The sequence below is a fragment of the Excalfactoria chinensis genome, chromosome 10, assembly GCF_039878825.1.
Source record: "Excalfactoria chinensis isolate bCotChi1 chromosome 10, bCotChi1.hap2, whole genome shotgun sequence".
Classification (NCBI taxonomy): domain Eukaryota; kingdom Metazoa; phylum Chordata; class Aves; order Galliformes; family Phasianidae; genus Excalfactoria; species Excalfactoria chinensis.
This window is the reverse complement of record NC_092834.1, coordinates 2777811-2790871: the sequence shown is the minus strand read 5'-3', so window position 1 is coordinate 2790871 and position 13061 is coordinate 2777811. Positions and strand designations below refer to the sequence as shown.

At 47.4% G+C, this 13061-nt stretch overlaps 2 protein-coding genes across 4 annotated transcripts in view; both read left to right on the top strand.

The window, feature by feature from the left end:
- The window catches only part of ALDH1A3 (aldehyde dehydrogenase 1 family member A3), a 31570-nt gene extending 25702 nt beyond the window's left edge, over positions 1-5868 (top strand). Inside the window, exons 11-13 of the mRNA XM_072345364.1 lie at positions 1609-1766; positions 2699-2773; positions 3360-5868. Of these exons, the coding sequence (XP_072201465.1) occupies positions 1609-1766; positions 2699-2773; positions 3360-3432 (306 nt within the window). The 3' untranslated portion in view covers positions 3433-5868. The remainder of the gene's footprint in view (positions 1-1608; positions 1767-2698; positions 2774-3359) is intronic.
- A 4595-nt stretch (positions 5869-10463) lies between these two features.
- The window catches only part of LRRK1 (leucine rich repeat kinase 1), a 61656-nt gene continuing 59058 nt past the window's right edge, over positions 10464-13061 (top strand). The window contains exon 1 of one of the 3 annotated variants that reach the window (XM_072345679.1): positions 10464-10669. In XM_072345679.1, coding sequence (XP_072201780.1) covers positions 10603-10669 — 67 coding nt within the window. In that variant the 5' untranslated portion in view covers positions 10464-10602. Of the gene's footprint in view, positions 10670-11374; positions 11737-13061 lie in introns of those variants that run through there. The other 2 variants (XM_072345680.1, XM_072345681.1) reach the window with 2 other exon arrangements.

Below are 13061 nucleotides of genomic sequence, written 5' to 3'. Positions count from 1 at the left end.
AGGGTGGGTAACAGTGCTCTAAAGCTTTCAGATCTCATTTCCAGACCACTTGATGTAACACAAAATATAAGCAAATGCCTCACCTAGATACAGCTGCTATGAGTAGTGATGTTAGTGGTTTCTGACAGAATCTGTGACTTTAAAGCTCAGTAAAAGTAACTGAGATGGTGTAAGGCTGGAGCAATTCTGCATAGTCTTTGCCCCATAGTTTGAAAGGTCTCCTGAAGATGGATAGACTCTGCTACTCCGTACAGATTGTGCTGTGTGCTCTTCTGCACCTCCTGCTGAATGGACTTGAAATTGCTCAGCTCTGTTACAGGCTGATCCTGAGCGACAGAGAGTGCAATGGATGTTCTTGCTCCACTGCTTCATAAAAAGGAGCTGCTTTGTTGTAGGAAAGTGGAACAAGAACTCCAGGACATGCAGCTGGTGAGGAGGGAAGGAAGAACTCTGCTCCATTGCCACTGAAAACCATTTTTCAATTAGTGTTAGCATCTGAAATAATCTCAGGTTCACTTCCCATGGTGAAATCCTTCGAGGCTATTTTTTTTTTCCCAATTTGAAAATGTGGTTGAAGCCAGCAAAATGCAGATCTGACAGTCTGACTTCCATTATTCATATGCAGAAAAAATTGAGCAAGCTGCATGTAATTAGATCCTGTGCTATTCCTTTGAAATGTAGTTAATTTACTTTTCATCATGTTCCCCAGTGGAAAATAAGTTGGTGCTGAAGTCCAACTTGGCCCTCCAAGGAACCAGGGGAAGATATCAGTCAGTCTGGGCATGAGTTGCATTCTAAAAATAGGAAGAAAAGCTGAAAATCCCATGACAGGCCTTTTTGTAATGAACTGACTCCAAATCCCAAGCTGTGATTCATGAGGCTTATCCAGTTTCATTCATATGTGGTTTAGTTGCAAATACATGTTTTTCACCTAGGAACGAGGCTCCCGTTTGACACCTGGATCTTCCAAAAGAAAAGAAAATACTTAGGAATACTTGTATGTGCCTAAAGGCCAGGCACGTTCCTGGACTGACCCTCAGGCTGGCACAAGTGAGACTTTCTCTCACCTTTGGTGGAGGATTATTGTATTGAAAGACTATGCCAGCCAGAATGGTGCCTGCCTTCAGTACTATGCTTGATGGTGGACTCCATCCCAGAGTTGGGAAGTATAGTGTGTGCTGGCAGCTTTTATACCGACAAATTGTGATGCCAAGTTTCTGGTCAAACACACATCCTTCAGAAATGCACTGCGTGCAAATTAACTGCATACACTGGCAAAAGGGAAGTTAAAGAAAACCTGCAGTGCTTGGAACATGCTCATTGCTTTTTGACTTTTTGAAGCTTGTCCAGATCTAACCCTGCTTTATTTGACTTTTGTAGCTCATCCGTTAGTTGTGGCTTTTAGCATTTATTAACTACCACAACACATCACTGTATTTTCTTTGTATTCAGTTTAATTAGTAGTTGTTAAGAGGGTCTCCTAGTGAATTTTTGAAGGCTGTGAAATGTATATAATGTTTCAGTTATATTATCCAAACAGAGCTTCTGATTGCCTCAAAATTACCATGAGTAGAAAAAGTTTTCTTATACTGATGTTTAATTGTGCAGATTTTTGGGCCAGTTCAGCCTATTATGAAGTTCAAGAGTATAGAAGAGGTCATAAGAAGAGCCAACAATACCGAGTACGGACTCACAGCTGCAGTGTTCACAAAGAATCTGGACAGAGCATTAACATTAGCTTCTGCCTTGCAGTCGGGAACCGTCTGGTAAGCAGTTTAACCTGGTGTTTTGTTTGCTGGGAATGAAGAGGGCTGAATAATTTGGAAACCTGTGCAAGTGCTGGAGGTCACATTCATGGGTCTCTTTAATTGTTGATATTTTGCTTGAAAGCAATGTCCATTTATCAGAGTAAAGGGGTGAGGACCAGACTGTCTGGCATGAAATAGTGTGTTTCTTAATTCAATCACTGTAGTTCTTCACTTCTGGATAACTCAGCAAATGAAGGGGTTCCATGTTCCACCAGATGTGATGTCTTCCAAAACAATGTATGTAGGAAATAAAAGCAGCTCATGATCTTAAGGCAGTATCAGAAGGGGTCTTGCACAAGTCAGTACGGGCAGTAGATGGCATCATACCACTGTCAGGAAGATAAGTAAGGGTTTTTGCTTACAACGTTTCTTATATTGGAACAATTTTAAAGATGGAATGCAATTCATTTAATTATTTCCCCCCCCCAGTAAAGACAGGAATGCGATCTGGTGTCTATTTTTATGCATGCAGAGGAATGACTTCAGGAATTTGTGCCAGAAGAATCTTCCTCTTTGAAAAATACATAAAAAAGGCGATGTAGAGCTTTGAAGGACACATGTCTGCTGTACATACATGAAGGTGCAGTCCTACAGCACCAATCCATGCCTGGCTATTTTTAGTCATTTCATCTCACTGAGTTTCTGTATCTTCATTAGCTCTTTCTATGCAATGCCTACCAGAACTGGGTAGAAGAACTTCTGCTTTGCTACAAGACAAATGTCTAATGCAAGCTAACTTTTTCTCTGTACCTGGAAGTGGATGGTGAGCATTTAGACAGCTTTTGCAGTAAGTGTGTTTATTCTAGAATCAAAGAATGGCCTGAGGAAGGAGCCTTAAGGATCATCTAGTCTTTTGTGCTGTCTTTTTACAATGGTTGTTTTCATTGTAGGATCAACTGTTACAATGCTCTGTATGCACAGGCTCCTTTTGGTGGCTTTAAAATGTCAGGAAATGGCAGAGAACTGTAAGTTTTGTGCATTATTTTGTTTACTTGTGAATTGTAAATGCAGTAATGATTGTGACTTGCTGATAATGTTGTTGAATTTTCTTGTAAGCTTACTCTTGCAGCATGCTGTGCACATTGGTGCTAGGCCAGTACAGCATGGATAGAAAGCACAGCTCTGGGGACTTGAGCAGTTCCTTCAGAATTACCTTCAACTGCCTTGTAAAATCTTAATGACAGTCAATTCCACTTGCAAGCCTTTTTGCTTACTGGTGTGGTTATTTCTTCTATGACTTATAAAAATAGCACTCAGTTTTCACTGGTCTGAGAGTAATAAGATGTTATCTTGTGAGTTAATGTGGCCTGAAGCATTCAAAGCTTCTTCTGTGACAGTGAAGTTATGTGCATGTGAATTTATGTCATGGTTGTTAGACACAGTGAGCCAAAATGATATCTTGTGCGAGTGCACATCTGACTTTGGTGGCCTACAGCAGTATCTACAGCAGCTGTTCATCTGTGTCTATGATGCACTTGTGTAGAAACCTCTTAAGGAACTGCACATTAATGTGCTACAATTGTTTGTCCCTTTCTCTTTTTCCTTTTCCAGTGGTGAATATGCTTTGGCAGAATATACTGAAGTGAAAACAGTCACCATTAAACTGTCCCAGAAGAGTCCATGAAAACAGGAGGCCTAAAAATGCTGACATTCTGAATGTGACACACTGAGGACGTGTTCAGAGCAAGTGGGAGGGGCGGGGTAGGAAAGAAAATGGAAATGCCTAACTTTATTCCTCTAGAATCACTGAATCTACTGGACTCCATTTTGTCAACTGGCTCACTGAAAACTGATCTAACTGACCCTATGGCAGCACAGCACACACTTGTGCTGTACAAGTCCCTGGCTTAACACTTGGCTGCTACCTGTGTCTGAAACGCTCAGTCAGTCACAGTGTTAGCAGGACATCTGCTTTCAAACTGTACCCCTAAAGGACCTGAACGTCAATGGCATGTTAAAGAGACTTCTGGTACCATTAGCAATTAGCTGACTGTTAAACTTCCTCAGATGCACTTGGGTTTCACTTGGTATAAATGGACTTGTGTGGTAGGGCTAATACAACTGACACTGATGGAGTTTGTGTGAAGACTGCAGCTGGAGTTTTAGTTGGGAGTGCAAGCTTTCATGGAAGGATCTGTAAAGAAATGTTTGAAAGAGCTATCTTGGTCTCTCTAATTATACATGCATCTTCCACTCTGGTGATATTCTAGCCCTGAATGAAGTTGATGGGAGTTTCTTAGAGGACTCCTTTGGGGCCAGCATGTCACCTGACAGAGCTAGACTTTAAAGTGTCCTTTGAACCTGATGTTTTGGTGTGCACACATCATACACGCTGTAAATGCAAACTTGTAGCTCTTCTGGCTCTGACTGAGTCACAATTGTATCTCATACCTTCACTATAGCACTTTTTGCAAGAGGATTTTGCACTGTACTTACCGTGATGATACAAAGTTGAATTCTAAACATGTAGCATGGTAGATACCCTACGGAAAACACCCCATGCCACTCCTTCTGCTCTGGGAGAGGGAGCAGGAGAGCTGCAAGAGGCTGTCCTCCTCTCTCTTTCACTGCAACTGTGTGAACATCTCTTCATTGTTTGAGCCAGAGCTATCATCGTGAGAGTAAAAGTTACAAGTTCTTCTCACTGCTTCTTTATCCCTTGTGAATGTAGCTTAAAATGGATTACTGGAAGTACAGTATAAAAAGGCAGGTGCTCCTAAGCCCGTACCCAATGTTAAGCATGTAGGTGTACAAATGAGTTAGCCTGGAATAAGCTGTGGCTGGACTTAAACGTGTCAGCACTTTGCAGTAAGTGCTGTCATCTTGTAGCTGTTCCTTCACTGTGGAATAAGCTGCCATGAATTGTCTGTTGCTGACAGTTGTGTAAACACGCACTTCTGTGTATAGCACCATGGAGTGGCTGTCACACCAAGTTCATGCCTTAGAATCTCCTGCAGTCATTTCTTTGCATGCCCAGATGTTGCTTACTACAAGGTTGATGAAAAGCCGTCTGCTGTCTTCAGTTCCTGGCTTCATTACTTTCCTGATTGTGTACTGGAGAACCACTTGCAAACATATAAGAAGCTCCATGCCTACAAGAGCAGCAAGTGAGCAGGATTTTGTGGTGTCAGCCGGTTAGGAAGGTCATCTGATCTGGCTAGGCTCATCCTTTGACAGCAAAGTGATGCAGGTTCCTCATGGAACACTGACAGTTCTCCATAGAGCACTGCTGCCGGCTGTTGCTTGGAGTTTTCTGGATGTCAGGGCTTGCAGCAGAAATGAAGGTCTAACTTCTGTGACACAAGCAAGATCTTAACCAGTAACTTCTGTGATCAGAGAGGTAGCTGTCAGTAACAAGTTCAATTGCATGAGTGGATGTTTCTTGGAAGGAAGGTGGGCGATGGTAAGTGAAGGGGAATGTCTGTGTGAGCCTAAACTTCCTTATTAGTTTGCACTTCAACACTGCTTAAAGACTTAAGCAACATACCTCCAACAGCTGTGTACATCTGAGTGCCTGTCCTCCCATGGTGGTGTGAGACGGGCACGTCTCCCCATCCAACAAAGGAAATGCCCTCCCTTACCCCACGAAAGGCCAAATGGGAACATTGTACATAAGCTCCTATTTTTGTAATACACTTCAAGCTCAAACGTCTTCTCAGACAAACATTTTACTTTTGCCTACCGGATGGTTTGCTGGGGCTGCAGTCAGGCAGGACGGAGGTAAGGCAAACAGTAAAAGGCTGGTTATCCTGATGTATCTCTGTACTCACTTTTGATTAACCGCAGTCAATACTGAAATCATCGGAAGTTCTTACAATCCTAATATTCTGGCTTTATATGTATAATATATATTTCAACTTCTTCTTTTTTTTTGTCGTTCCCCATATCAAGTTTTTTTTTTAAAAGTCAGTGTATCTCTTATTGTATAAATCAGGGTTTGGCTCTACACACTGAATTTTCTAAGTTATATAACAGTAGACACTAACTTTAAAACAACCCCTCCGAGGGTATATATCCTTTCATTGCACAGTAAGGCTTTCATGAAATACTACTTTATATTAAAAAGGAAAAAAAGGAAAAAAAAAACCACAAAAACCCAACAAAACTATATTTATAAATTAGGATACAGTTAATCTAATGTATTTTTATAGCCAAGGGTACATGAGAATGCTATGTTTAAACTTCTTGTATATATTTTAGACTATGGGTATCTTTTTTTGTCCTAGTTCCTGTTCCTAATAAATGTTGAACTTTGGGAAATAGTTTCTGCATATCCATGTGGCTCCAAGTAAGGAGGGGGACTGGGAAACTTCTACTGACTGCACACTGGAAGGGGTTAAGGCTTCATGCTAGTGGAACAGAACGGCACCGTGCTGTTGGTTGCAGGGGGTTCTTCCTAGAACAGCCTGGCATCTGTTTCTCTCCATTCAGCAACCCAGCACAGTTCTTCATACAGAAACATGCACCGGGCTTGCAAGATGCAATGTGATTTCCAGGTGTCATCTCCATGCAGCAGGACTGAATGTGGAGTGTCTGCCTGTGTGTATATGGAGGTTCTGTATCACACTGAGGGACTGTGAAGGATTCACAACTTGGATTCACTTCTGCAATTGGTGAAGGATTGTGTTCCCTAAAAAAGGGCAAGGGAAAACAAGTGCTGAAGTGTGGTCAGCACTACAAATAGCAGCTGGGTTGGGGGGCTGGTAGCTTACAGTGAGAGCAGGCACTGCTCTTGAAAGCTCTGCCTCTTGCAGTGAGGGGAAGAGAACTGCAGCTGGCAAGGGTAAGCCCAGCTCCTACCAGTGCAAAGCAGGATGGATCCTTTATGCCTTCTGAGATGGGCCTCCAGGTGGGGAATGTGAAGGCACTGCGGACTGTGCTGCCAGATGGGGCTTTGTGAAACCCTCTTAGACACAGCCACTGTTGTATGACTGCCCCATAATGAGACATTCCTGTCTTATCTCCCTTACCTGCAGAGGAGACAGAGCAAGAACATACCACCATTTTTAACGCTCTTTGCATCCAATCATAGAATGGCCTGGGTAGAACAGGACCTTAAAGATCATGTAGTTCCAACCCCTCTGCCACAGGCAGGGTCACCAACCACTGAACCAGGTGAGAAGAGATACAAACAGCTACCATCTCCCTACACACACACAGCCAAATCCCATCCATTTTCCACTCAGCATCACTCAGGAGCTCTGCAGCCGAACATGAGAAGGGAGAAGCACGGAGATACAGAGGGACTGAGTGATGTAATCAGTGGAGTTATGAGTAAAGCCAGGAGGAAGAGCAGGATGAGATTTGGAAAAGGGAAAAAAAAGATGGAGTGAAGAAATTCGTGCTAAGGGAAGTTCTGGCCTCTCTCAAAACAAAACGTGATTTGAGATTTTATTCTTATTCCAAACAATGGTGCCAAAAAGAAAAGTGTAAGAAGGGCCTGTCTAAGAACCAGAGCGTGAGGCATAAAAGGCAGCAGGCACGATAGAAAGTGCAGAGGGTGTCCAACAGGTGGCTGCAGCCAGATGCAGATTAACGGACGTCTGAACGCCCTTTAAAGCACCTGTGAGGATCCATCTTCTCTGTGACTCCGTAATCACAGCGAGAAAAGCACTTCAGAACAAACCTTAGGCAGCAGCAGCTACGGGTATGGCTTTTTCCATCCTCAAGAGCCCATCTCTTGATTTGGGCCCAGGGAAAGACCTGTGAGTGTCGTTCGAGGGATCGTTATGGATAACAAAAGGCGCTCCGAAACGCGTTCCCTTCGGAAGCTCCGTCGGGTGGGAATGTTACAGCCGGACTATCGCGCAGTGAAAGCCGGTGCGGGGCGCTGCGGTGGGCAGGGATGCGCGCACCGCTCGCGTTGGCTGCGGCGTGGAGCCCCGGCGGGAGGCAGGGGGCGATGCTGCTGTGTTTATCCGGAGAGGAGCAGCTCCGGGATCCGGGGAAGGAGCAGCCTTCAGAAAACAGATCTCGGGTTGGGCCGGGATTCGGGCACAGAGCCGAGCAGCGAAGCACCCGCGCGGCTGAGAGATGGCGGTGCGGCCCCTCCGCCGTCCAATGTTTGCCGAAAAAGAACGCGCAAAACTAAAGCGGTGTAAGCACGAGTAGGGCGAGCCGAGGGAGAGGGCGGACACCGAATGATGGATGTTGGGAACGAGCCCTGCAGAGGGGCAGCCCCGCGGTCCCTGCTGCGCCCCACGGCGGGGAAGGGCGCTGAGAGGCGCTCCCGGCCGGACCGCCCCGAGCAGCCAGCGGGGTTCCGGGCGAGACGCGGCTCCGACCGCGCCCTGACCGCGGCTCCCGGGCGGGCCCAGCCGGGGCCGGTGGTGGAGGAGGCGCCGCGCGGCTGCCCCGCTCCTTTTCCTTTCTTCCTCCCTCCGCCTCCCGCGCCGCACAGCGAGGCGGGCGGGCGGCCGGCGCCGGAGGAGGAGGTGGCCCCGGAGAGCCGGGACGCAGGAGGTACGGCTGCCCGTGCCCGGCTGCGGGGCGGGTGGAAGCGGTGAGGATGGGGGCGGGGGGAGGCTTTCTATGCAGAGAGAAGCGGGGAACGAGCTTCAGGAAAAAAAGTTGGGAGCGAAGTCGCGGAGCGAGCGGGGGCGGCGGGCGCTGCGTGCGCTCGGCGAGGGGGGCGGCGGAGCGGGAGCGGTGCGGGGCGGCCCCGCGCTGTCACCCCGAGCTGCTTCAGCCTCCCCAGGAGTTGGGGGCAACGTGGGGCTCGCGTTGCTGGCTGGGATCGACGGTCCCGCTTCCTGGTGAGTTGTACGCACGGAGCGCCTTCGCTTCTCGCTCTCCGTCGTGCGATCTGCCGTGCTTTTCCCGTGGTTGCTCCCCGCGGGGCTGCACCGCAGCAAAACGCGGTGACGGAGTCTCAGGAGAGGAGCTGGGAATACATGTGATGGGATTGCAGCCCTCCCCCAGCTGTGTGCTCTCCTGCTCTATCTCCTGTGTGACGTTCTGCGGGGCTCAGAGGACCCGCACGGCCCCGGTTTTCCGGGAGTTCTCTCTCCCTACATCAAATCCAGACGCGGTATTTGCACGTGTTACAGCTGGGCACGTCTTGGTTAAGGTAGAAGCGCTGTGGGGGTGTTTTTAATAGACACAGAGGCCCTGAAATACGGAAATACAGCCATGCACTGACAGCTCAAAACTTGCTGCCATAGCTGCAGCTAAAGGGAACTGGTGATTGAAATTGTGCTATTGCTTTTCCTTTTGCTGTATATGAAGAGCATATATTCATACCCCCAAGTGAAAGTTTCTCAACTCAGCCCCTTCCAGGTGCCGGAGCTACACTCTGATGCATGGAGGTCATGATGCCGGGCTGTGTCTGCACACCTGTGTCCATTTGGAGTTAGGGCTGCAAAATCATTCAGCTGTGGGGTGGGTGTGCAGGTGCCTGCATGCAGCCCTCACCCCTTTCTTGTGATCACCCAAATCACTTTTCCCATCTTTGAGAAGCTCCCAAGCACCAAACCGCAGCCTGCGGCTTTGCCCATTGCCCAGCTCTGAGCTGTGCATCCCATTGCCAGGCACCACAATGTAGGGATCAGCAGAAGCTGAGTTTTGTCATAAGTGCACCTAAAACTCAAACCTTGCCTGGAAACAGCTGATGAAGCATTCAGAGAGGTCTCTTTTTTTTTAACACTTGGTTTGTGGTTAAAGTGCTGTGTATGCAGTGAGGAAAGAGCGGGCAGCTTTTGGGTGGTGGATCAGTGACCCCATCCCCAGCTCAGGAAGCCACTTGCACATCTGGGTCCTGCTTACCAAACCAGGAGGTGCGTTGTGTGTTTTGTTCAGTCAGAACTTCTGGTCCAAATCTCGGCTTGGCACAGCAGGTGTGAGAAAATCTAATAGGGATGAAAGGTGAAAAAGGTTGCTGTGCTGAATCTGAGAAGCGTTTGCAGACCGAAACTGAAAGCAGAAAATGAAGGAGAGCTGGTGTCAGCTGGGCACCGACTGCAAAGTCAGCCTTTAATCTCTATGGAAGAGGCATGGAAAGGGAGAAAATGTTACAGGCGTGTAGACTGGAAGAGGTGAGAAGGTAGAAATGCCCTGGAAGGCACCTGAGCCATATGCAGCCAGCAGCAGCCAGCATGAGAGCTCCTAAGCTTGGTTTGCATGCAGGATGCACTTCAAGAAGCTGTTTTGAGAGCACTGGACTTCACTAAAAGAAGAGGGCAGAGAAGCTGCTGTGTCTCTCTGAGCCCTCTTCTTTCTGGAGAGGATTCTCAGTGACCACATCAGTGTGTTCCAGCTTCTCACACCAGAGCTGCAGTCGCTGTGGGTGGGGAAGGTTCTGAGGTTGCCTTTTAGGATTTTTCCAGCTGCGTTTCATTGTTTCAGCCCTCTGCCTTCACAGAGCTAGTGGGGAATGGGCTGCAACTGTGACCCTTTGCCCACCCCACATATCCTCCACCCAAAGATGCAGCTGCTTTGGTGGAGGAAAACTGGGAGCAGTAGCAGAGATGTTTGTTTCCCATCTTAATTCACGCTATGCTCTTAATGAAGCTATTATGAAAATCATTGCATTCACATTTGCATAGTGCATTTCTTCAAAGCAGTGTTTTGTCAGCCGTGTTGGAGTGCATGGGGATACACTGCTTGCAATGTCAACACCGGAATGATTAATTTGTTTTGCTGTTGATTTCCAATCAGGGTAAACGATGCTCCATCAGGACGGCGTTTGGTAGCGGCCGCTCTGCCCTGCATTTAGCTGACGTTCAGCTTTGACAACGCTCAGTCGGAGGCGCTGCAGAAAGTTTGCTCTGTTGGATCCTCACCACTCAGACCCAGAATGTACTGGTGCGTGGGGACGGAGGAATCCGCTGTTTCCAGAGAGAGCAACATGGATCCACAGAACGGTAATGGGGCGACTTGCTTCTTTTCCTGCACAGATGGGGAGCGGGACGATTCAGGATTGAGGGTTGAAAATGAACATGAGGATCATCTGGTTTCAACTCCCCTGCTATATGCAGGGTCACCATCCACCAGGCCAGGCTGCCCAGAGAACTCGAGTTGCAATGAGTGTTGGGTGTATGAAAGATCCATCAGTGCACTGAGCCTTATTGGAAGGGCTCAATGATTAGAGCCACACGAGAAAGGCTGCAGCTCAGAGCAAGGAGTTTCACTCGCAAGGAGAGTGATGTTGGGTTGTTTGTGTGGTAAGAATAGACTTCTCGGAAGAGAAGTTTTCTCCCAAGGCCTGTGGGATTAGTCAATATGTGCATCGTGTCTCGGCAGCTCCTAAATATGTTTTACAGGATCTGTGCTTTTTCAGCATGTGAATGCAAATATGTTCCCAGACGCTGTGGCAGTGTGTATTCGGGGTAGGAGAGCTGCTAAAATCAGAGCATCGCTTCCCAGGCTGAACGGGTGCTGCTCCAGTTCTGCTGTCAGCTTCAGGGACTGCAGTGATTTACTGCTGGGGCGGATGGGGAGCTCTGCGTTTATGTAATATAATAGATCCGTGGGTGGAAATGTCTCTGTAGGAAGGGGCAGATGCTTCAGGTTGTTTCCTTTCTGTTACTTTTTTTTTTTTTTTTTCCTTTTTCCTTTAATTTTTGGCCTATTTTTTCTCTCTGGAACCCTCCGTTCCCGGGCGCTGCTGCCCTTCTCTGAGCCAAAACCCAGCTATGTTTCTGCACTGAGGAACAGCCTTCTGCTCATTGTCTTAACGGTGTTCCCCCCTTGCAACAAATGCTTCATCAGGAGGCAGCATCTGCGTGCTGCGTGTGGGATGAAGGTGTGTTTGACGCTTTGTACTGAGTAAGCAGGCTTCGATAGGAGCTCATGTATTTGCAGCCCTATTTCGGGTTTTATCGGCAACGATGAAGCAAGACCTGATACTTGATTCAGAGTCCTCCTCCTCTTGCTTGAAGACAGTCCTCACCAGCGTCACAGGGAGCTCTGGGAACCCTTCCCTTCCTCCGTATGTATTCTGCTCGTTCCTTAAGCCTTGTTTTGTTTAGTTTGGTTAGTTAGCGCTGCATCTTTCTGTGATGCTCCATAACGGAACGCTTCTGGTTAGCTGTAAAATAGTTGACTCCTGTCGCCTGCGTTTCTCTCTGGAGGAAAAGCCTCCAATTGAATACTGAGCAAAGTGAGGCATCCTTCAGGAGAAGGCTTTTAATCTGTGCTAAGTGTTAAGAAGTGCTAACGCTTTTATTCTGCACTGGTGATTTGACAAGTTTTTCTTGCTGCTTACAGCAAACAAGCAAATCAGTGTGTGAGCAAATAATGAGGGAAGGCTATACGTGAATTTCTGTGCTGGGAATTCAGCTCTTCTGAGGAGTCTCCTATGTCTTTCTGTTATGTAAATGCAGTGGGTTAACGTGGAGGCAAACAAACCTCATGGTTATAACTCTTCTGCTCTGACGTGCGTGGATTATTTCGTTTGATGAGCAGTTTTGGAGTACTGGCAGAGCAATCCCAGGAGAGCATGAAGATCTGTGCTGCCTGCTCCGTTTGCTCTTTGTGAGCACACTGTATGTGTTTGAACTCATTTCTGTGTGGGGATTCTTCGGGTCCTGCCAAGAATAATTGTCATTATCTAGCTGGCCCACTCACCGGTCCTCCTTCTGCCTTTGAATCCTGTTACACAACTTGAATGCAGGAATGCAGTGACTCACTCAGCTTCCACTATTGAATCTATTGTTTACATGCATCTATTACCAACCTGGATGCAGCCTCCTGCTGCCATCGGGTGGGAACTGCAGGGAAGGGGAGTGAAGTCACAGATATTTAATGCCGAGGATCCCATTTGTGCCCTAAGTCTGCTTTTGGGCAGGATGCTGAAGACTTTAAGACCCTAGAAGTGGGTATATACAGGCAGGTTGTATATACAGCCCATCCCTTGATTATATGAAAGCCTTTAGGGCTTCTTATCCCTGACAGCTGTATGTGTGGTCAGATCTTCATGGGAACAACCTGCAGCATCACCAACTCAAGCAAGCAAATGCAACATATGATAAGGTGTGCTCACCTTGCTGCATCCACACCTCCCCCTGCTATTCCACATGGCTACAGCAGCGATCCTGCCTGCATCCCAGCCTGCATCCCAGCTTCCCACCAGCAACTGTGCTCCTCAACCAGACCTGAGCAGCCACAAGGATGCTGCTGAGCTCCTCTTGTGGCTGCAGTGCGGAGTGATGCTTCCTTTATGGAGCTCTTCAAACCTGGCTTCCCCTCTCTGGATTTGTTCATGTAATGCGAATGAAAAAGAGAGAAGGCCAGCAGAGGTACAGGATGGCTGCA